The following is a 24842-nucleotide window of genomic DNA, read 5'->3' on the forward strand; positions in this document are numbered from 1 at the left end:
AAAGGATGTACAATTAGCGTCGAATTCAACACTCTAAAGATTTTAATGAAAAATGATTTACAATCTTTGTTACAAAAATTTCGTAGCATGATTCCTACAATCTCAGATAAACGCAAAACACGTGAGTCACAACCTTAACTTCCTTTTATAGGTCAACTTGGATCGACCTTATTTGGAATAGCGACAACTTCACAACTGAATAAATTGAAAGATCATGCAAACAAATTTGCACAAAGAGTTAATCTCTTAACAAACACATTTACGCACGAAGTTGGTGAAATGTCATCATTTGCAACTAGTGTCCATGAGCTTATGAAATTATTCGATGAATTCGTTGCGAATTCTTCAGCAGTTAGGCATAAAATTATAAACGAAATGGAATCGATGTCACATATACATACAACTGCCGAAAAGTAAATACTAGATGTAAATGATAAAATGATCAAAATAAGGTCACAGTTTGATAGGCTAGCCAAAGGAATTGAATCACTGAGCAATCGTAAATTGTCGATTCATATAATAGACCCCGAAGTAATGTCGCAAACGTTAACAGGAATAGCTTCGTCGCTAAAAATCAACTATCCGACTCATAAATTGGTCAGCACTGAATTGGCATTTTACTACAATCATGCTGAATTTAATTATGGATGCAACAATAATTTGATATACATAATGGTATTGTTTCCACTGACAAACAGTTTGGATAACGAAATTTATGAATTAAATTTCTTTCCAATACCTCTTAACAATGATATAAAAAACAAAGATGCTAATTAATTCACATCAAAACCGCGGTATTTAACTTATAATGGAAAAACGTTACTATTCACATTTCTTGATGAATCATTCTTGAGAGACTGTTTGACAGCAGGTTCAACAATTTTATGTAAACATAATGTTATATTTGAAATCGATTTCAATACGAATTTTTTCGTAGAACTCTTGAAACACGGGGACAATGCAAAAACGAAAGATATGTGAATATAAGATAGTAAGAAACGTCTTGAAACCAGAGCTGAAAATTTTAAATAGTTCTAACGTACTTGCATACATGCAATCAAATTTAAAATTGGAATGTGTAAGTCATTCTAAAACAATAGATGATTGTAAGTACTGCATTATCGATGTACCATGTGCATGTAAACTAGTATCAAAATGTCAACGTATTGATGAGCAATTCACAAAATGTTTGACAAACGATACTACTGTCGACCAAATATATCCAATTAACTTACCGTTACAACAACAATTCTTTAATAATACGGTTTTGGACAAATTGATGAAAAACATCTCGTACAATGATCCAATCAATGTATTATTACCGGTATTTAAAACTTTCGATCAAAACACAAAGGATATATTAACTCGGTCGCACAAATTAGAAATTGACATGCAAACCTTTGTGAAAAGAGCAAGGAAATACCAAATTGTGTACCATAGCCTAACAGAAGCAATGCTTAACGGTGAAATCTCAATTAATTCAGGTTTATCCACTTTTGATATAATTTCAATCATAGGTATATTACTCACAATCGGAAACACGCTCATGTTGATATTTCTTTCACGAAAAAACTGCAATTACACTAATAAAACCAACAGCGGCACAACATCTTAAATACGACAATCCCAACACGCTATCACCACTTCAGGAATTTACCAACAATCTTAATGAGTCTCTGAAATATGAACATTTTCTTGTCTTTTTGGCCATGATTCACGTTCTCTTGCTAATAACAATCCTTTGCAAATTGCAAATATTCAAACGACAACGTGGCACTCTTTTGATTTTACATATATCTAATGTTTTAATTGTATTGATATCAACATCGTCAGTTCGGTTTCTTGTCGTTCAGGATGGATCATTGACTTACCTGTCACACTGAACATAAACAGCATACGCTTTGGATTGTTTCCAAAACTGCTCATTAACACTTCGGAAATTTCGTTTCGGAACACTACAGGGGATATACTAATGGAAATACCATCAGCTCTGTCAATTGACATTTATCAGTACATCAAACTTCGACAAATGCTCAACACAAACTATTATACTGAACTATTCTTGGTCCATAACGGAATTAAGGAACGTACTTAACCGAATTTCAACTTCTAAAAAAAAAATTAAAAAAAATTGAATAGCATTAGTTATCACTTTGTTTTATTATATTACAAATTATAATCATTTTTGAATATGTTATAACTTTGATGTCAAATTTTGCATGGATTTCAACTTTGATGTCAATTATTCAATGTTAGATTTCATTTTTTCCATTTAACCATTATAAACACTTTGAAGATTATTGAAATGAATTGATTTAATCTCCATTATTAAATACAACATTTCACATGTTTTTCTCATATCAGATGTCAATCGTTACATACTTTCATTTTATTCATTACATACATGCTTCATGTTTATAAAAAAAAAAAAAAAAAAAAAAACATACTTTCGCTGTTCTCATTTCAGGCGCACACGACAATACATCATTCATATAAATATAGTGTGTATTTTATAATTGTATTATATATAGAGTGCACATTTTAGCATTATTAGATTTGTATATTCATTGATACCCTATTGTACATATAATATCATTTTATCGCTACATTTTTGGTTCCATATTGTCAATTTTACATTTCATTATTTTCATTAAAATGGACATTGTTATTAACATTTCATTTTTTATATTGTTCTCTTATTATTTCTAGTTATTATTTAAATACAATGGCAACTCTTCTAGTAATTTACACATTTCCCTCCCTTTGGATCACCATCAACTGCATCACATTAAATACTTTTCCCAAATTAAGAAAAATCCATAGACGTACTAAAAAGTTACTATTTACCCACATGTTAAATAATTCTAACATTTCATTTTCAAGCTTAATTTTTGCTATAAACTACTTCGACATAAATACACTCTATCTTCAAATGCTCGACCATCTACTTTATGAAACTCACCCTCTAAATTTTCAAATCTGCCAAGAAATTATTTTTAGGTTTGGATCAGAATCCCAAGTTTCCATCATAGCCCACGAAATATTTATTCAATCAAACTTTGTACCTTCCTCGTTATATGATTTTTCCATTACAGACATCTTAAATGCAGATCTTAAACAAATCAATAAATTAATGAATCAACATTTTCACTTTTACAAACAATCCCTTAAATTCCAATCGATTCCTTTCGATTTTGACGACACATATTGGCGAGTTTGTAACGAATCCTAAAAAAATTGTAAAGTAAAGTCAAAAAAATCCAAGGTCCTTATCCCCATACCAAAACATTCGGGGGAGTTGGTAGATTACATTTCTATGTATTAGTACGAACTCGTTGTTGTAATAGACCACATCATTCCTTTTGTAATCCTAAATTTTTCCAAAACAACTTCATAATTTGCAAATTGTGTCTTCATTATCGTAAACGATTCGACTGGACCATTTTGCAAAATTGTTAACCCGTGTGTATAAAATGTATATATTTGTTGTTTTCGTTTCAGACACTTCAGGCGGAGTGTACATTTAGAGTTGTTGTATTTTCATTTACGTTTTATTGTTTCATTTTAAATCATAGCCTGTATTTGTTCTATATTATAAATATTATATTTCATTATCATCAATCAAAATATACACCATTGACGTATTCATTCAGCTCAGTTTTTGGCTTTACCATTCTGCATACATTCAGGCCCTCATTCGGTATTCACCAACACTTTACATTAAAGATATCCTAGCCACCACACTCCGAATTCACAATGGACACCATAGAACACACACATGACATGTCAATATTTACATACATGATGACATCAAATGAAATACAACTTTATACCATGGTCTTTCTCATCGACTACTTAGACATACCTGTTTTACACCAGCAAAGTACGACCACTTCTCAAGCATTAATCATACACAAAATATCTACCTTTGTAAAGCTATCATAGCAACTTACGGGTTTAAATCACCATTATCCATAAAAGCATTTCGTTTCCTAATACGATCCACATCACTCCCGAAAAAATTCCGCAAACACATGTCTATCAATACACTCTACCATACCAACAATGATCAATTACACGTGCGCATACACCAATTTATCGCTACTGGTCACCGCGGAAAGACACATTTAGAATCTTATTTTCTTTGTCAAATCTGTCAAGGGTACAATTTAGGTGGCGCTAGAACACATTGTTGCGGCCTAGGTTATCACGTCATATGTGACAATCCACATCAGGTCATAAACAACAAACATTTTTGTCGATTTTGCTTCACGGAACTACAGGAATCGGACTTGCAATTAACCTACACTCGGAATCAACAACCACAATTCCATAAAATCAAAAATAGAAAACAAAATCGTGCAACAAAACAGGTCAACCATCCGAAACAAACAAACAGATTCGATTGGTTAATATGATTCCTGTCCAATCCCTTCAAATGAGTCAGTCGTGGTGCTACATATGTAGATATATTATATTACTGATGTTGTTTTGTTGTGCTCTAATGTCATTTTCTTGTCGTTCTAATCTCTGAAAAGACACTTATATCACATATAACATATACCTAAGACTTTACCATTATTTCATATTCATTTTTTTTTCTTGTCATGTGCTTTGAGATAACGTAAGAATGGAAAAAAAAATAATAAAAATGTATTTATGCACAAAACATATTATTTATTCATTAAATATATATATTGTGTTATATTATAAATCAAATGATAGAAATTTAATTACGGAACATATAACTAATATGATAACAACTTACAAGTAAACTTAATCATCATTATCGTATTCCAGTAATTATTAAGAGGTGGTTTTATAATATTACATAATCACATGTATAATTTCAAACATTACATAGACATTTTAGCAATGTAAGAAAATGTTTATTTACATTTACATTTATGCTTCAAATAACTTTTGTAGTTATTGACACATAATTATGTTGTATTTGTTATGCAACCTTATTGTTGATTGTTGTATTTGTTATGCAACCTTATTGTTGATTCAATTATATAGTAACATTCATTCAATGCATAGTGTGTTTACGAATTCTTTTTGTATTATCTACATATTACATCTATTTCGATTGTTGTTAAATTTGTTAGATTAATGTATGCATGCTTTCATATTATACACTTAAATGTTTTGGGATTGTATTAAAAAGCAGTTAAATTTAAACAGCACATATATTAGAATAGGAATTCTAATTAAAAGAAGGAGGGGAAGATGTAATAAAATGAAATATTTGTAATATTTAAATTTTCATTTTAACTTATTTAATAATTTTAATTAATCATAATTAATAAAGTTTTAATTAATTTCAATTAACAAAATTTTATAATTACTATTGCATATTGTTTAAAATAACTATTGCATATTGTTTAAAATTACTATTGCATATTGTTTAAATTAACTATTGCATATTGTTTAAAATAACTATTGCATATTGTTTAAAATAATTATTGCATTTTGTTTAAAATAACAAGTGCATATTGTTTAAAATAACTATTGCATATTGTTTAGAATAACTATTATATATTGTTAGAAATACTTAAGGAATTGGGCAATTCATATCACGCATTAAGCCCAGTTTTTACAAAACCACATCGGTACACTTTTGTGCCAGGTGAGCTACAAACTCTATCATATTGAAAAACAACCTTGATGTACTATAAGAAAACAGCTAAGTAAGCTAAGAGAAAGAATAGCACATTCCAATCTAAATTGTTTACAAAATCAAGAACGCAAACGTAAGCAGTAGAAACTTCCAGAAAGTTCCATGACTAAGGGTTAACAGCTTTGACCCGAACAAATATAAAAAAGTAGGTGAATCAGCGTACCACGTGAGACCACGTAGGATCAGGTGAGAAACGTATTTGGAAAAGTCTGATCAAATTTCAGAAAGCAGCCACCGAAAGAATATTTAAGAAAACGCTTTGCGCGACTTGAGCACAGTGTTTTCTGGATATTTTACAGGTGAGATGTTGCTACTTATTTTTCAAACCTAAATTATTGTTTGCTGCAAATAAATATATTCATACTTAAATTATTGTTTACTACTTTAATTTGTTTCAGCTACATTCAATGTAGTGAATTTAGGAAAGTTGTTTGACTGCATAATATCCAAATAAATATATATTGTGTATTTATGATAATTGCTATTTTATAAGTATCATGTTAGTAAAACAAATAGTACTGTTTTCTCATAAATAAATAATTTCTTTATTTTAGGATTTGATAAAACAATGTTAATGCTTGAAAACTGTAAGTGAAATTGAATAATATGTCATGTAACAGCTTATAAAATATCGTTTATTCTTATGAGTTTATTCTTATTATGGAAATTTAATAAGGAGATATTTCAATAATATGTATATGCAATGTTAGGATGAAGTTTAAAATTTAATAATAAATGTTTGTGAGATATTGGTCATTTACAAATAATCTGAGAGTACATTAAACTAGGACCTGATTTAAGATTTATTACATTAGTAAGAACACAAATACGTTTACACGCAGGGTGGGGTATAATTGGAATCAATAAAATGAAAAGTCATTTAGATAAAAGAATCGAAGGACCATATACTTAACAATGAGTTCAGGGTCAGCATATAGACACGAGATTAATAGTACCCACACATGGTCATCGAAACAGCTCAGATAAAAGGGTCACCGAAAAGCTTTATTTGCATAGGGTACACAAGTTATGGCACTGACAAATATAACGGGATTACTCTAAACCAATATATGTTAATTAGATTTAGTGTATTTGGCAAGCATGATACATGAATAGATTGTTCCTTCTAGTACATTCTAACTAGTCAACCAATCAACAATAAGCACATTAGCTAAGGACCAATCAAAGTTTTAAAGGAAAGATATGCAAATTAACTTAGAGACAAAATGTAGATGTTTAGTCAGAAAAAGGAAGAATCTGCGGTTAGATTTGAAAAGAACTTGGAGAGTTGTCACGTCTTCTTGACGTGGCGGCCATGTTGGCGGCCGCGCTGTAAAATTGTATGTCGTGTATATTAGCAAGCGTTGTGTTATAAGAAATATTCGACAGAAATAAATCCCGATGAAATCAGAAATGAACTTTGCTTGTTACTGTATGTTATCAACGAACAATGTGTAATTACTTGACAAATATTCTGTGTGATTTATTAATATATAATAAGAATCAATATCGTTGCATATGTACGTATATATCATAAATGATATTTATGCATGCAAATATTTATCTTGTTTTAATAATTAACACAGTGTTTTCTGGATTTTTTTCAGAGAATAAAATGGGCTGTTTATACTATCGACTTCTTTAATTAATTACATCTATTATGGATCAAAGAATATTTGCGCTTAACGCTTATTCGCAAAAATCGAAGAATGGTAGCATTTAATGCTAATTGAAAATGAAATACAATAGAAACAACTATCACTAAGACCGTAATGGACAGAATAATTAATTATTAAGAACTTAATAATTTATCGTACGTAAATGAAGATCTCGTTACCAGTTACATTAGATGGAAATAATGAAAACCTAAAGGAACATTGAAATATATAGTAAAAGTACGTACGATAGGATACAGAGTAAAATCATATGAAACAAGTGGTTATTTAAACAAAAATAAAAGCAAATTGTCTACGTCATTTCGTTTTACCTTTTCCGAAATAAGCAAAGTCATTGCTAACTATAACGTTTAATAGACCAGTTACATCTGACAGCGTTGCCAAGGCACACCCACCAAATCCGTTCAACGTCATAATGACAAACATTATTACAATCGCCACAGCCTCTCCATGGTGTCCTATGCGTTCTCATCGCGCGCAAGTAATTGCGTCTGGCGCACACAGCGCCTTCACGGCGAGCCTAATGTTTTCAAACGGTTTATATATTACTCAGCCAATTACATTTAACACTTTATTACGACAGCATTTGCTGGTTGAGTTCGACGGTACTTGACGAAGCGAGGCTATGAAGACAATGCCGCCTATTCATCCACCATCTGCATCTATATGCATTCGCAATACCGCTGGACTGGCCAAGCACAGACGAACAATAAAAATATTGCCGTGGGCACTGACTACTTTGGCTAAAATCCCTTATCCATAGCCCTAAAGCAAGCCCTAGCTTAAGCGGCCCATCCACACACAATATCATTGTCAATTGTATTGATTGACAATAAAATTGATAGTGAATGGATGATATTGAAGACACCGTTAATGTATTGATGAAAATCGGAGATCTCAAATATTTATTGACGCATTGTCAATTTTCTTTCTTGTTTAAATGATGACCGAAGTACAAATGAACAAAATATTGATAATATTTGTGTACACTTGAGGGCAAAAAATCTTCTGTCAATATTATTGAGTCAATAAAATTTACAATCAAATTGTGTGTGGATGGGCGGCTTTACAGCGTTCGTACAGCAACGTCGCGGCAACTCTACAGCCTGAGCTTAGCCTGACTTACGTTACTTAGAGACAAAGTAGATTGTCCAAGATAATGACTTACGTTACTTAGAGACAAAGTAGATTGTCCAAGCTAATGACTTACGTTACTTAGAGACAAGTAGATTGTCCAAGCTAATGACTTACGTTACTAAGAGACAAAGTAGATTGTCCAAGCTAATGACTTACGTTACTTAGAGACAAAGTAGATTGTCCAAGCTAATGACTTACGTTACTAAGAGACAAAGTAGATTGTCCAAGCTAATGACTTACGTTACTTAGAGACAAAGTAGATTGTCCAAGCTAATGACTAACGTTACTTAGAGACAAAGTAGATAGTCCAAGCTAATGACTTACGTTACTTAGAGACAAAGTAGATTGTCCAAGCTAATGACTTACGTTACTAAGAGACAAAGTAGATTGTCCAAGCTAATGACTAACGTTACTTAGAGACAAAGTAGATTGTCCAAGCTAATGACTAACGTTACTTAGAGACAAAGTAGATTGTCCAAGCTAATGACTTACGTTACTTAGAGACAAAGTAGATTGTCCAAGCTAATGACTTACGTTACTTAGAGACAAAGTAGATTGTCCAAGCTAATGACTTACGTTACTTAGAGACAAAGTAGATTGTCCAAGCTAATGACTTACGTTACTTAGAGACAAAGTAGATTGTCCAAGCTAATGACTTACGTTACTAAGAGACAACGTAGATTGTCCAAGCTAATGACAAAATGTACTGTATATGGTGTCAGTATTGTGTTGATTAGCAAAGTATACAATACCAAAAGATAGTTAAAGAACTTTATGGCATCGATACATACACATTGAAGATGATAATGAAAAACATTTTATATTAATTACTTTGTATAAATTAACAATATTAAACGGTGATTATTTTCATGAGTATATCTGTGGTATATTTGGCAAAACATATTTTTGCAAAGTTAAATAAATATATGTACAGTAAATCTATAAATGATGCGTAACATGTAAATGTTGTAAACGAAAGCGAAAGTAAAAATTAAGATATGTATTTCGTATAAAAAAACATACTGTACTCAAAACATACCAAACAGTGATTTTTGTGTTTTCAATTTGCCTGCTAAAAGCAACATTTTTTTATTAATCAGGTTAACAAAATATTCGTCAAGTTATACGTTTTGTTTTTGTTTAATGTAAGCTTATGTTTATTATTTAATATTAAGTGTCTAAGCAGCAACTCTGTGGAACCAATAAGATATCTTATCGATGTACGCGATGTGATAGCAACCTACTGGACGTATATAAGGTCTTTATGATGATGACAAAAGTCAATACGCATACTATAGTTGCCATTAGTTTATTTGATTTGCGCTTCTAATCGCGTGGTAAGTTTAGGTTCAATTGATATTTCGCACTAACATAAATTAAAAATGTTCACTCTTATATTCCTTTTTCTTATGAATAATATGCGTCACATCGGATGTGTAGGAAATATAACGAAAGAGATTCGACTACTTGGATTGCTACCCATAACAGGAAAAGCCTGGACCGGAGGTTCTGCAGTGAAACTTCCGGTTAAACTTGCGTTGGAAGATATCCGTGCAAACGGCTCCATTCTTCCTGGATATAACATAACGTATGACTTCATCGATTCACAAGTAAGATGTGTACAATAATAACATTTAAGTAGTGTGTCATGGTGTCTGTTTTTTTTTCATTGTGGTGATATATGTATGATATCTGTTGTTTATGGTAGATTTTTTTTAAATTTCAATCCACGAATGATAATTGAAATGTAAAGTTGTCGACGGAAGATGGCCACCATAGGCGTTCTTGGCATATGGACGCCGTCTTAATGCAATCTCACCAGGACCCAATTCTTGGCAATCCAACCAGAGCTCCAGATAAGAGGCGTATCTGCGTATTTACGCATTGAAAAAATAAAAACAAAGCATTAAAAATCGTCCCAGTACGTTTAAAAAATGCAATACAAATATTGGGACGTATTTTAAATCGACTTAAGTGCATAACCGGTTTAACTAACAATCCAGTTGAGTTTTTATTGTAAGCTAACCTTTGAATCAAAAGTAAGTCAATCAAAATAAGCTTTTAATAAAAAAGGCGGCCCATCATGTTTGTGGATCAAAAAGGAACGTTTTAAGCGACCAGAGGCTCCTGTTGGAATATTTTTTAAAGAAAGTCTGTTCATATCGTCATTTTTAAATTTATTCTGTTTGCATTTAATAACATAAACAAGATAAGTAATGATGCAAAGCATCAAAGGGCGTCGGGAATAAAAGGCACTCAATGAAGTTACATGGGACGATTTTTTTCTACTATAAATATTTATATATTGGCCGATTATTTTAAATAAAATAGAAAAATATACTGGTATTACCATTATCTATGATTTTGTGTTATAACCTCCAAATACCTATTATCTTTGATGTTGTGTTATAACCCCAAAATAACCATTATCTATGATTTTCTGTTGTAACCCCCAAATATTTCATAGTTCATTTTATTTACATTGGTTTCCTTTTTTGAGTACTGGCATCCGTGTGCAGTTTTCATTAATAAAACAGAACTGTGTAGGTTTTAAAAATCTGCTCCATCTTGTAAGCGTAATTTCATATTTTTCTCAACTTCAATGGTAGATGATTCTGAACTTATTCTTACATTGCTCATTTACAATAGGGGTTGAGTACTCATTGATATGAAAACACTGTAAAAGTTTTAATGTGTTTACGACCCCCCCCCCCCATGGCCATAATAAAAGAAAACAAAATACAATAAAACAGCATATTTATTTAAAGTAAAATGTTTACATCAAAACAAAAAATTAACATAGAATACAAATAAAATAATTTCATTCTACTGGGGCTCGAACCTTGGGCCTCTCACATGTGAAGCGAGCGTGTAACCACTACACTACGGAACCGCTTGAAAATCACCTTCTTACTAATATATTAATAAACTATTAATACAGTGGGGCTAGGGATTTTGTTCCGGGATTTATCTCTTTAGAATCCCTAAAAAATAACCCTCATTCAGCCGATTTTTAGGGATTAAATTCCACTATGGCGGCGAATGCTCCTGACAAAATGATGTCGATGTCAACATACATGTTCACGATCGACGACCTTGATTGACAATTTCGACGAGTAAACAGACAATTGCAGCGACTGACACTTTATTTGACTTAATATACAGGGCAATACATTTTCCGACTTCGGACATCGAATTTAAGGACGCGCAGAACGTGTTTTTTATACAATGTTATGGGTATGCCGTGTGTGATCCGATACATTAATGGCGCCCATGTTAAAATCATTTCCCCGAGAACAGGGATCGACAAAAGTACAAACAAAAACCAAAACACGTTCGAACTAGTATCTTACATTTAATTATCCTTTAAAATCCATCTAATAATCAATTTAACTCAATAATTGACGATATAATTGCATCTAGGGTCTTTAATAATTATTTTATCATAGTTTAATAAAGACCCTTATGCCATCCTATCACTATATTCAAATCATGACAAATGAGAATTCAATAAACTTTCTTCTTTGTCACACGTTACGTCATGTACTTTATGTACATTACTGCTGTTAAAATGAACCGGAGCAGTCTATTAAATAATAGCCGTTGGTAAACTTGGTTGCATTTGCAGATTTCTGCATAAAAACATAATTATGTTTAAACTTGCACAATGTTTTATTTGTCTATGGCAAATGCTCTTATTGTACAATAAATTAATTTAATATATAAATACAGAAAAAATGGAAAACATTCCATTACACAACAAATAAATGAGTGGATAATATCCGCGTACAAAATGGGACGTTCCGAATTCCAGTGTGGTGCTATTTTTACCATCTTATTCTCTACACAGCTCTATGCCTAACGTGATTTAAATCGGAAAGCAAATATTGCAGATTATTTATGAATTGTGCGATATTTGTATGGCTTGTTGAACATTATTAAATGTCAAAAGTACATACATGGATTATAAACAAAGCACATTACACGAAATAAGGATAATGTGATAAATTGACAATTCAAATATGTCGATATACAGTACATGTACATGGGAAATAAGTCGCGTTTATAATAAATCGTCAAAAAAAATTGGGGAAAATGACGCAATGATTTAGTTTGTCATTTTATGACGCCATCAATCAGCTGATTCATTATACAATTATGTCATATGACTAGATTTTAAGGTTGAAGGTCGTATAATTTTGAAGCTAAAGTTTTCTCGACTTTATTTCTTATGAAAAATCATTCCGTGGTAAAGAAAAAGTAGTCCGTGCACGCGACAGGTATATCCCACAAGGTTGAATACAGGCTAGTATATTCCATAAGGTGTTATACCGTCAATGTCGCGTTTTGGTGTGACTGGTTAGATGTTGACGTCGGTGAAGTATAGCTGTTAAAATTGTTTCGTCATTTGCAGTTAGGGTTGCGTATCCCGCTCGCGCCTTTACCTGAATCATTCATTATTTCCGATTATTGTATGGGGTGTACGTGAAGTCATGTACACTTCTCTTCATTGGTGGTGGTGGATGAATCTTGCAGACAATAGCAGTTTCTTTAAACTAATTAATGTTGAACAATTCTAAATTTATCATATTTAAGCAACTCAACGTGATAGATGGCCGTTGGGGGCGTCCTGTGTGAACTTTGGGCATCGGCGGGGATCAGTTTATTCAAACCGTAAAGGCCCAGTCTCACTATGACGCCGACGGAGCCCCGGTGCGTGACCGGCATCTTCCGGGATGGACAGGGGCTCTACCGGGATGAACCGGGGCTTCAACGAGAAAGTATTAAAATGTTAAATACCTCCGGGATGAACCGGGAGTCTCCGGCAAGGACCGGCAAAGACCGGCGTGGCAACGGGAACAAACGGGATGGCATCGTAGCTCCACCGAGGCCCATGCAGACCTCGTCATAGCTACGGCAACGCCCCGGTGAATGCCGGCATAGTCCTGGTATAGCTACCGTACATAAGTTAACCGGCATTCACCGGGACTCCTACGGGGTAATACCGGTGACGACCGGGGTTAAACCGGGGTGTTACCGTAGCGTTGATGGCGTCTAATGCCGGTATAGCCCCGGTGAGTGCCGGCGGAGTTACGGTATACCGGGGCTCTGCCGTGACGCTGTCTTGGCTCTACCGGGACGCTGCCGGGGCTTAACCGGGACAAACCGTAGCCAGTCCGGGATTGACCGGGACTCTGCCGGGCTGTTGACCGGCTTCAACCGGGGCGGCACCGGGAAATATTGTGACCGCGTTAAATAATTTATATGAATTATCCCGGTTCTCGCCGGTCGACCGCTGAAAGCAAACCGGGAATGACCGGGGCTCTACCAGCAATAGTGAGACTTGGGCTTAACTCATGATTTTAGTTATATACTTTCCGCCGAATTGTTATAAATATATTTGCACTTTTTACATGCCATACTTGTGGGTGTTTAGTATTCATAAGTACAAGCCCTTCATCATTACATATTATCGTTTCGGTTCTTTAGACATCTGAGCAAGGATGTTACCCCGTTTAAAGTCGTCTCGAGATTCATCAATTGAGCGGTGCCATTGAGGTCGATCTCCGTTGAAAATGGAACACATACAGGCGTCAAAATAATTGTTTTTTTGCATTTGTATTTCAAAGTCCTGTCAAATACAAGCAACAACTTCTATTTTGTATTTGGGTTATTAATTGAAAACGATAATGATAATGATGTTAATAGGATGATGATGATAAACTTGGAGCAAATTAACACAAGTAACAATGTTAAACATTTTGTTTACAGCAAATATTTGCAGTAAAAAAGTGTGATGATGATCAAAGATTTATAAGTTAACAAAGATTAGTGTTATTGGATGTTCACGCCCGGCGACGAGATTTTAATCATCTTATCGTGACAAACTTATCAACACATGCGTAGACATGTGGTTTCACAGACATAACACCCTTTAAGAGTAGTGTATTCAAAATGTTTATTTTTCGCTAATATTATTTTTACGTTATAAACGGAACTAAAATTAATATATTTGTTTCCTGTTTTAAAGTTTATTCTAAAATTAACACTTTATTTTGAAAATTTAATACAGAAATATATCTTTTTATTTTCGGCCATAGCTTTTTATATTAAATCTAATTGTTCTAACATAGAATGTTAATTTTTTGAAATATGAACGTTTTAGGCAAAGGCGGATATGTACTGTTCAGTAAGAAAAACATGCATCGGTTATGAATTTCTCTGAGACCGAACACGCTAAAATAAAAAATAAAAATCTTAGTATTGTACATTTTAAAATACCGTTCAAATTATATGTTCATGAGAAGTATTTACATGCCTTTAAATACTCTTACTCGGCCGATAATCTCTCGAAGTATTGTTATTTAATACCCGCGAAAATATTATAGTTAAAGACAGTAGCTTTTGAGATCACTCTTATATTTATTCTTAAATCATTAGTTCCAGAAAGAAATAATTAAGTTTAAGGCAATTGAAGGGTGTACTTGTAAAAAAGCTAACTCGGCCTAAACAGGGACCTATACATGTTTTTTTTTGTATAGGTCCCTGGCCTAAAATACCATTTTTACGTTTCATTACTTAATATTTGTTCAGAGACTCATACGTTTTTAAATCTATTGTTTTATTTCAAAATCACGTTAAATGTATCAACGCTGCTTCAAATATCGAAACTTGTTTATGATTAAAATGTTTTCTATTGTGCGAAGAAATGAAATGTTGAGTATTGGAATCAAGCGGGCAGACACGCTGCAGTAGCGAATGATAACGCCAGTAGTGCGTTCAGTTACAGCGAACGTTCGCCAATGATCGTTCGTTTCCGATTCGGTCTTATTGAACGATAAGTTCGGCGCGAACGTTTCAAGATGGCGGCACCCAAAAAAATTGATTGCGATTTTGATGGAGGAAATCGCGAATAACAACATTGTATCAGAGGAAAGCTCGTCGGAAGACTACATACTGACAATTTCATATTCAAAACCATAAATACCCGTATTCTTTTTTAGATTAAGACTTAAATAAAAGATATTTCAAAAATAATAAAACCTATAATAGTTTTATTATAATTATAAGTGGTGTGGATGCGATAGTGTTATTTTTCATTAGCGATCGAAATTTAGTGTAAGAGGTGCATTGAATCAGTTATAAAATAAAGCCCTAAAATAGCGCAATACATTACAATCTTCAAATGAAATTGTAATTTTCTTTTACGTTGAATGAATTTTCGTTTCTTTCACATTTAATGAAAATATTAATAAATTTGAGCATTCAAACGGAAAAAAACACATGCATATTTTGCGAATTGAACTGTCTTTGAATGTACATGTATATTGAAAACTCTTTTGTAGTGATAATGAGCGATAAAATTCTGGCATTTTTATTATACCATGAATCTATACATATATTTTACCCAAGTATTTTATATCCATATTATGATCAAACGCGATTGCTTGTTTTCACGATGGTGTTTCGAACACTGCAGTAACGCACGATATTTAAACGTTATGTTTGCAGGTAGCCGTTAAATACGTTAATTGTGTAGCAGTAAATTTCCACAATATTTTAAATGTATTGTTATTATTAAACACTTTTTGTTATGTTTAAACACAGACATAAGTCTCTGGTTAAAACTGGCTAATATATATATATATATACTTAATAGTTCCTGTTCATTCATTTCGGACAAATGAACGTCTATTTTTTAAAATATGTTCAAGTATTTTATTAAAGCAACTGTTAAGTTCTTGGCTTAACATGCCAAGAGATGACATGGAGGTATCATAAATCGTGTTTAATGATCAGACACCTGCGGCTTATGACTCCATACAGAGACATACAAGTATAGGTCCCTGTGTTTATGACACCCTGTTTTCTTAGTAATTGTCTGGACAGTATCCGATCATATCGAGGTAATCGGTTTGTGATGAACAAAGGGGCAATTAAACACTGGGTGGTTAAAAATGCTGAAATAAAGAGTGTCAACATTGGTGTGAACAATTAAATAAAACATTTACATGTATCAAGAGGATTAAGTTAATCTGTTACAAGATAAGTTTTTTCAGACATATAGGTTGAAATCAGTTTCTTTATGTTGATTACATAAAATCAATCAATTTGTTGTTTGTTTTCGTCCTTATCTGTGTTCGTTCATTGGACTTATTTAATCTGAAAGAATTTCAATTTTTGAGTATTTTGTTGTTCTTAAAAAGGGTCGCGAATATGATTGAAACATTATCACGATGCGGTTCATCAAACGCAAACAATAGCAGAATGACCGCAGTTTTGACGGCCAAAATTGGAGCATGCGCAAACTTGACGTCATTATCGAAATCCCCAAAACCTCCTATACACTTTGTTTATAATTCAATTCATTCTATGTACTACAAACAAAATATCGAAGTAACACTGAACAACAACGACAACTCATATGTCCGCCATCTTGGTTTCGCTAGCGAACTACCTCCCGAGAGGGTTCGCTTCGGTTCGCGAACGTTCGCTGCGAACCGAGCGTTCAATAGCGAACGTTCGCGACCGTTCGCGAACTATAGCGAACGTTCGCTGTAACTGAACGCACTACTGATAACAGAGCGAGACTAGCGTCTGCTCGATTGATGTCACGTGATATTGATTTTGTTTTCGTTGCGCGCATTCCGGATACTTTCTATTGGGCCGAATGGATGTTTCCAATGTTTGTTTATTTATAGATCGTCGCTTTAATACATTTAAGTACTGCGCATGCGTAGGGTTGAAAAGATGGAGTTATTATCGCGAGTAACAGCTCGCAATAATAACTCCGCCTTTTCAGCCCTACGCATGCGCAGTCATAGCAAAAGCTCACATTCTAAACTCCGCCTTTTAAGCCACACGCATGCGCAGAGTGCTAGCATCCCAAACAATCCCAAATAATCCGTTTTCAACCCAAAACATCCCTTCAAGGGATTGTTAGGGATTAATCCCTTAAAAAACGGATTGTTAGAGATTAATCCCCAAAAATATTCATCCCTAAGCAACCCCGTATTTGCGGAACAAAATCCCTAACCCCACTGTAGTCGGTTTAAATGTAAACCCGGTAGTTTAAACGATGGCTAGTGAGCGGGATTAAAGGTCCATACCAAAGGATCCATACCACTGGCAAGATACGGGTCAGGCCTGCGGCCTTCTATATGTGGTTCTTAAAAAAATGTAGGAGGACTTGATAGTAATGAGACTGGGGTGCTGTGATGGTGCTCCTCATTGATAAGCGGCTGCTTCCTTTATCAAGACTCATTATTACAATCAATAATACAAAATCTACGTGTCGAGCTTCGCGCTCTATAGCGCCTTTATTAGTAACTAGGTGGTTGCTAGGATAGTGAAACAAAGAAGGTTTTAATGTGTTTACGAACCCCACCCCCAACCCTCTCACACATATATTTCATGGCCATAATTAAAACAAAAAATGGTTACAATAAAACATCATATTTATTTAAACTAAAATGTCAAAACAAAAAGTTAACACAGAAAACAAATAAAATAATTTGATTCTACTGGGGCTCGAACCTTAAACCTCTAACATGTGAAGCGAGCGTGTAACCACTTCACTACGGAACCGTTTGAAAAAAAATCACCTTCTAACTAAGATATTAATAAGTGAATGTTGTGTAACGGTTATCAATAAAGCAATAAACCGTGTAATCGCTGTCGTCTTGTAAAATTGAAGAAAATACGCGTTTACCAAAACTCGAACAGCAAAAGCCTGCGCTATTGTTAGAAAAAACACAGAATAAATATATTTTGATTATGTTTTGTTTGAATACAAAACCAGAAAGTTTCGCCGGTTCGCGTATTTGCCCAGTCCCTGTGATCTTTTATTATTGCCCAGTCCCTGTGATCAGTTATTAATTAAAAGAATTAGCTTTTCATTATTGGCAATAAATGTTGTAGTAAATGTAATAGGCACAAATGCAGTACTTATTTACACAAATTTACACAAAAAATCACCACTATGCAAGATATTCTTAAAACACAAATATATACATTGATCCGTAAAATAACTTCTCCTCCCATAAGCGAAAAAAAACGTATTACATACTAGTCGCCGCACTTCAGTGCGACGCCAATAACAAATAAAAATATTTTTAGATTAAACACGCCATTTACTTTGTCAGTTTTCTATGGGAATGGAAAATACACCTAAATATTCCTAAATACCCTTTATGGCTGAAACAAAGGCGTAAAATACTCTTTAACAATGATATCAGGGGGTGAAATACCCTTTAGACTAAATCCTTATCTGGAGCTCTGAATCCAACTTCATCCTTTGTTGGCGTAAGAACGCAGTAAGAATGCGTATGCTTATGTATGCCAATGAAGTAAGTGTTAACCCAGATAGATTAACAAGTAATTACAGTTTTACCATTTACGTAGTATAAAACGGATATACAAACAATACATTTAAAAAAATGTCGGCATGATCATCACATCTTTTAACTGTAATAAGCATATTCGTTGATATCTACCAATCGATCCTCATTGCTATATATGCATCCATGAAGTTTCATGTTGATATCTTAAATAGTTTCTAAGATATAGACATAAAACGTTTTGTTACAGACGGACGGACGGACGGATGGACTGAAAGACTAACGGACGGGCAACACCAATTATAGATTCCGCCATAAAAGCAATGATGAACAGTTAAATCCTTATGTCGAGTAAGTTGTGAGAACAATTACTTTTAAAACAATTACGCGGTATCAATTTAATTCCAGTACGTGTGTATTTCATTATATACAAGTATATAACTAATAAACGCCCTTTTTGTCTATAGCCACGTGATTATATTTGCAATCTCCACGCAGAGTTGTCGTTCCTTGCTCTCACATACAACTCTGCGAAAGGCTCAGCCCTCTATTTTGTCTACCAAATAGCTAAAACCAAACAAGCGCATTAAATGTATATTTGATTGGATATTTAAGATCGCATGCATTAAATTAAAAATTATGACTTTTAAATGTACGATAAATCTTGCAAAAACTTGCGAGTTTTAATGCAACTCTTTGGAACTATTTTATTGTCCATTTACGCAGATGGAATCATTCCACGCACTTTACAAATGTAAAAACAAACAAAAAAATCGAACATAATGTTTATTGAGTGACGTTAGGAATTGCTTCGACGTGTTTATGTATGTTGGTTTCTTAACATCAAAAAACTATATCAATGTTATAATAATGAATTAAGACTGATAAAGGATATCATGGTATGAGATGGTTTTCTTTAATGCAGTGAATGCAATGTAACCGTCGTGCAAGAGATTGTTTAGTATACTGTAACCTCAATGATGAACGCTTGGTATGATCATGACATGAATGAGACGCTTTAATAACAATAGTCCGTTTTGAGCCCAACACAGAGGTGAATGTAATGTAACCGTCGTGCAAGAGATTGTTATATTTGCTGCTTCAAGTCCCTTCGTACGCATCTACAGGGTATACCTTTTACTATACATTTACGCAATGAAAACCCCGTGTTTTACTAAATGCGCGAAATTGGTGCTGTTGAATGTCAAGCTCCACGCAGGACAAGCGTGCGTGTTGCATACGGTGTAGGTGCTGTAACTAAACAGTACATGTAGTATTTCATGGTGAAACATTTAAGTAACTTAAGACTGAATACACGTTATTATAATTATTGACCCATTAACACAATAGAACGAGAGCGCCTACGGCATTCAAGTTTATTGGCAAGATATAGGTAAGTTTCTGCTGAAGTAAATGTTAAAAGAACAGTTGATTTAATGAAAATCTAGAAGGAAATTTTAAATAAATTGTGATTTTTTAAATAAGTAAAAAAAAAACAAATCAAGAAGTGCTGAAATTTTGAAATATCGCATTCCGCCCTGTATCAAGAGGAAATTCAGAAATATGTATCAATCGAGCAGGGCAGTACGCAGGGAATTTTGAGAGGGGGGACCCAACCAGGGAGGGTGCGGAAGGGTTCTTCTCGTGCGGAAGGGGTCTTCCCCCCCCCCCATTTTTGTTTTAATGTGTCCCTTTTCAAGGTGAATGTTAATGCTTAACAAAACTTATTTTGTAATATAAATTTATGGAATATAACAAGTAAATCAGCACCTGCTGGTGTGAACAGCATTTTCAGGAATGTATGATATTTGATGAAGAAGGAAAGCAAACTTTGAAAACTTTTATAAAGGAATGTATCATACAGTATGACTGACATATAACCTATTTTCTCTTTGAATTCAAGCCTTCTCTAAAGTTTCAAAGTAAATTCCTAATAAAATGTTTATCATCTACTACACAGTTTTACTTTCACCACCATCAACACAGATAAACCATTAACATTGTCAACAACTGTGACATTAGATTGGAACTTGAAACTTTCTTTGTAGTAACCGTTTTCCGTATTTTTTTTACGGAACTAAATCAGATATTGAGCTGATTTTTGTAAGCGAGTCTACCCACATGACCGAAAGATAAAGTGTATTTCGTTTCGGTCCATTGATATTTGGCGAAGTTATGGGCCTTGGACTTAAACTTTCACTTAATAACCGTTTTTCCTGAGGGTTTTTCGCAACTCTTTCAGATATTAAGCTGATTATTATGCACCCGGTAGGGTGGCATGTAGGGCAGTTGGACTGTCAGTCCGTCTGCCCGGCATTGCATTATCCAGACTTTTTTTCAAAACACTTAAGGATGTTGACCTGATATTTGGTGTGTGAGTCTACCAACAAGACTTTCGGATGAAGTATGACTTTCGTTCCGGTCCATTGCATTCAACATTATTTGTTTTACACAAATTATTGACGTCAGCAATATTCAAGCCTACGTTCTCCTGTATCGTGTACTTCCATTCGCTGTTTCTCTTTCCTTGACCAATCAAAAGAAGTGTTTCATCAACCATCGACCATCGATAGATGAAGCATTCAGGATCACAAGGTGGCATTGACTGATAGGGGATTTTGTACAAGGCCATAAGAAAATATTGCCTATGGGCATATCTCCACTTGCAAGTAAAATATCGCTAATCCCATTATGTATCACGGACAATAAAACACATCTTCTCTTTTGTATTGAGGACAGACAGACAGACAGATAGTTTATTCAGACTTATACAACAGTACATCGTCTTTAACTAAAATAAACAAATTATGTTCTGTCATGTAAAAACGAGTAATAACATAACATTATGTAACATAAAAATCAATTACAAAATACAAATAAACACAATATATGTCAAGAACACGTAAGTTCTATTGAGGGGTGATGAAATCTATCAAACAATATTATTTAGTAATGTATTTCTATGACTAAAGCTTCTTTAATATATTTACATACTTTTGAAATTACTAATCTATCACTGGAAACTAATAACTCGTGGCATTTATACACAGATGGGTTAATATAACATTTACGACTAATATATATATTTCTTAAGTCTATATAACAGTGGCATATACATATAAAATGGTATTCGTCTTCTAAATCAACGGAATAACAACACAAACAATAACGCTAATTTCGTGGAATGTTGTTCTGAGCATATCGGCGAGTTGGGATTCTCAGGTGGATGTGAAGAGACTCTCAATCTTACAAAACATAAACGCAGACGTCTAGGAAGTAAGTCTAAATATTCTTCGTATTCCAAAGAGGATGTATACATTTTAGTCATATCTAATACAGAACTATTATTCCTTTTACCATACCATTCTTGTTTAAAATTGTCAACAAGTCTGCATTTTAACTCTCTAACAAAACTATTTACTTGCACAACGTTTGGATTTTCAAATACATAACCAAATCCATAATTATTTAACATCTTCTTAACATCTGTGACCCATTTTTTAAAACCTTTATTACAATCGTGTAAAGCTTGTTTGTAAACAATTTGCATAATAATATTTTAATTGTTAAGAATTTAAAACCAAAACTTTATAATTCTAACATTCCTGTAAACAAACAATGGGTATCTACCTAATTCTCCATAAACAGCAGCATTAAATGTATTTATTTTAACTTGAAGCAATCGTTTGCAAAATTTTAGATGTATGCGTTCAATATCATCTGACTTTGTGAAACCCCACACTTCTGAAGCATAATTTAATATAGAACCCACAGAGAAGTCAAACAACTGACAGAGTATTTTTGGTTTTAAATCAAAGTCATGACATTTTATCAATAATGAATTCAATGCTTTAAGGGCTTTACCAACCGAATGTTCTTTGTTTAATTTAGAACTTCCAGTATAATTCAACACCGTGCCTAAATTGTAAAAGTTATCAACAACTTGAATATCAATACCATTGCATGACCTTTTTTTAATTTTCTTTTAAACATCCTCTTTTCCGAAATACCATTATTTTAGTTTTTAAAGTGTTAACATTTAGCCTCCAAGCATTGCAGTATACAAATAATTTATCTAAATGTGACTGGACTTCAGCAGGTGAATTGCCTAAAATGGCAATGTCGTCGGCAAATAATAAAAAATCAAAACAATTTCGTCTATACTCAAACCAGAGTTAATGTTATCTTTTATGTAAAGTTCAAGATCTTCAACAAATAAAGAAAACAAAATCGGCGACATTACCGTCCCTTGCGTCAGTCCAACCGCATAACTAAAATAATCTGAATAAGATAAACATTATTTAACACGTGACTTAACATTCGCATACATATCCTTCACTATTCTAAACAATTTACCTAGTATACCAGACTTAAATATTTTCAACCATAATGCATTGCGGTATATACTATCAAAACATTTTAAAAAATCGACGTAAATAACATAAAGACGTTTATTTTTATTTAAATAATTTTGTACAATCGACATCAATATATATAAATAGCATCAATATTTGAGTAACCAGTCTGGATTCAACCCACAGTACTGAAGAACTCTTTGTTCAGGAGACCTCACAGAATGTCTTTCGAAATCCTGAGGAGGATGATGACCCCCTTTTAGAGCTCTTACAGACTCAAAGCAGCCCGGAAGCAAGCGAGGCGACTGATCGGGATAGACCACAGCAAGACACTGCCACTAAAACCAGGAAACCAAGGATTAAGTGGCCCAAGGCTTCAGACAAGACATCATGGACCCAAATGGACGAGGATCTTGAGAACATCCTCGAAGAATCCATGCAAGGACCAGTAGACCGGAAGCTGAACACCCTCACAATCTTGATATATTCAGTAGGAAATGAGAGGTTTGGACTAGAAGAGGAGAAAGTGCGAAAGGAACCTCCAAGACCAAACAGGCGGCCAGTTCGTATCCAGAACTTGAGACGTAAACTCAAGCAGCTGAGACGAAGGTTCTGTGCTAGTTCACCCACTGAGAGGATTGGACTTGAACAGCTTAGAGATACAGTTCGGACACAGCTGACATCATTACGGAAAGCCGAAAACAGCAGAAGAAAGACACAGGAACGGGCAAAGAAGAGGGCAGCTTTCACAGCCAACCCATACAAGTTCGCAAGATCCCTCCTCGACAAAGAAAGGTCAGGAAAGTTGGAAACTCCACTAGAGGAAATAGAGAACTTCCTTTATGTGACCCATTCTGACCCCAATCGAGAAGACGTGCTAGGGGACTGTGACAGAATAGATCCAGCGGAGGAACCCGAAAATCAGCTAAATGCGACGGAACCTACGCTTGGTGAGGTGAAAGAAGCTGTGAAAAAGGCCAGAGCTGCTTCGGCGCCAGGACCCAATGCCATCCCATACAAAGTATACAAGATGTGCCCACTACTCCTCAAGCGTTTATGGAGGCTCCTCAAAGTAGTCTGGAGGAAGGGTGATGTACCAGAGGCTTGGAAGGAGGCCGAGGGGATATTTACAACGAAGGAACGCAATTCCAAGACGGTCAACCAGTTCCGAACGATCTCGTCGCTCAACGTCGAGGGAAAAATATATTTTGCCATCCTTGCAAGAAGACTCACATCTTTCCTGACAGGCAACGCATACATCAACACCTCTGTCCAGAAGGGAGAAGTTCCCGGTTTCTCCGGCTGCATAGAGCACACCAGCGCTATCAAACAGCTAATAAGTGAGGCGAAGAAAGGGAGGAAGGATCTCACTGTAGTTTGGCTCGACTTGACCAACGCATACGGGTCCATTCCACACCAGCTCATCTATACAGCCCTCCGACACTACCATGTGAACGGCCACATTCAGAAAATCATCACAAGTTACCTGGATGGAATCAGGCTCCGGTCAGGTCAGGCTTACTGTTGGTGACCAGCTAACCAGATGGCAGAAGTTGGAGAAGGAAATCGTTACCGGCTGCACAGTTTCCGTGGTGCTCTTCATCATGGGGTTGAACCTGATGATAAATGCTGCCCAACGTGAGACACGTGA

At 34.3% G+C, this 24842-nt stretch overlaps 1 protein-coding gene across 1 annotated transcript; it reads left to right on the forward strand.

Moving 5' to 3' along the window:
- The first annotated feature begins 13303 nt into the window (after positions 1-13303).
- On the forward strand, positions 13304-24722 carry LOC127831425 (uncharacterized). The gene is made up of 2 exons (XM_052356409.1): positions 13304-13372; positions 23400-24722. Exons 1-2 carry the CDS (start codon positions 13304-13306, stop codon positions 24720-24722), a joined length of 1392 nt encoding a protein of 463 aa, XP_052212369.1.
- The last annotated feature ends 120 nt before the right edge of the window (positions 24723-24842 follow it).

This window comes from Dreissena polymorpha, chromosome 5, assembly GCF_020536995.1.
Source record: "Dreissena polymorpha isolate Duluth1 chromosome 5, UMN_Dpol_1.0, whole genome shotgun sequence".
Classification (NCBI taxonomy): Eukaryota; Metazoa; Mollusca; class Bivalvia; order Myida; family Dreissenidae; genus Dreissena; species Dreissena polymorpha.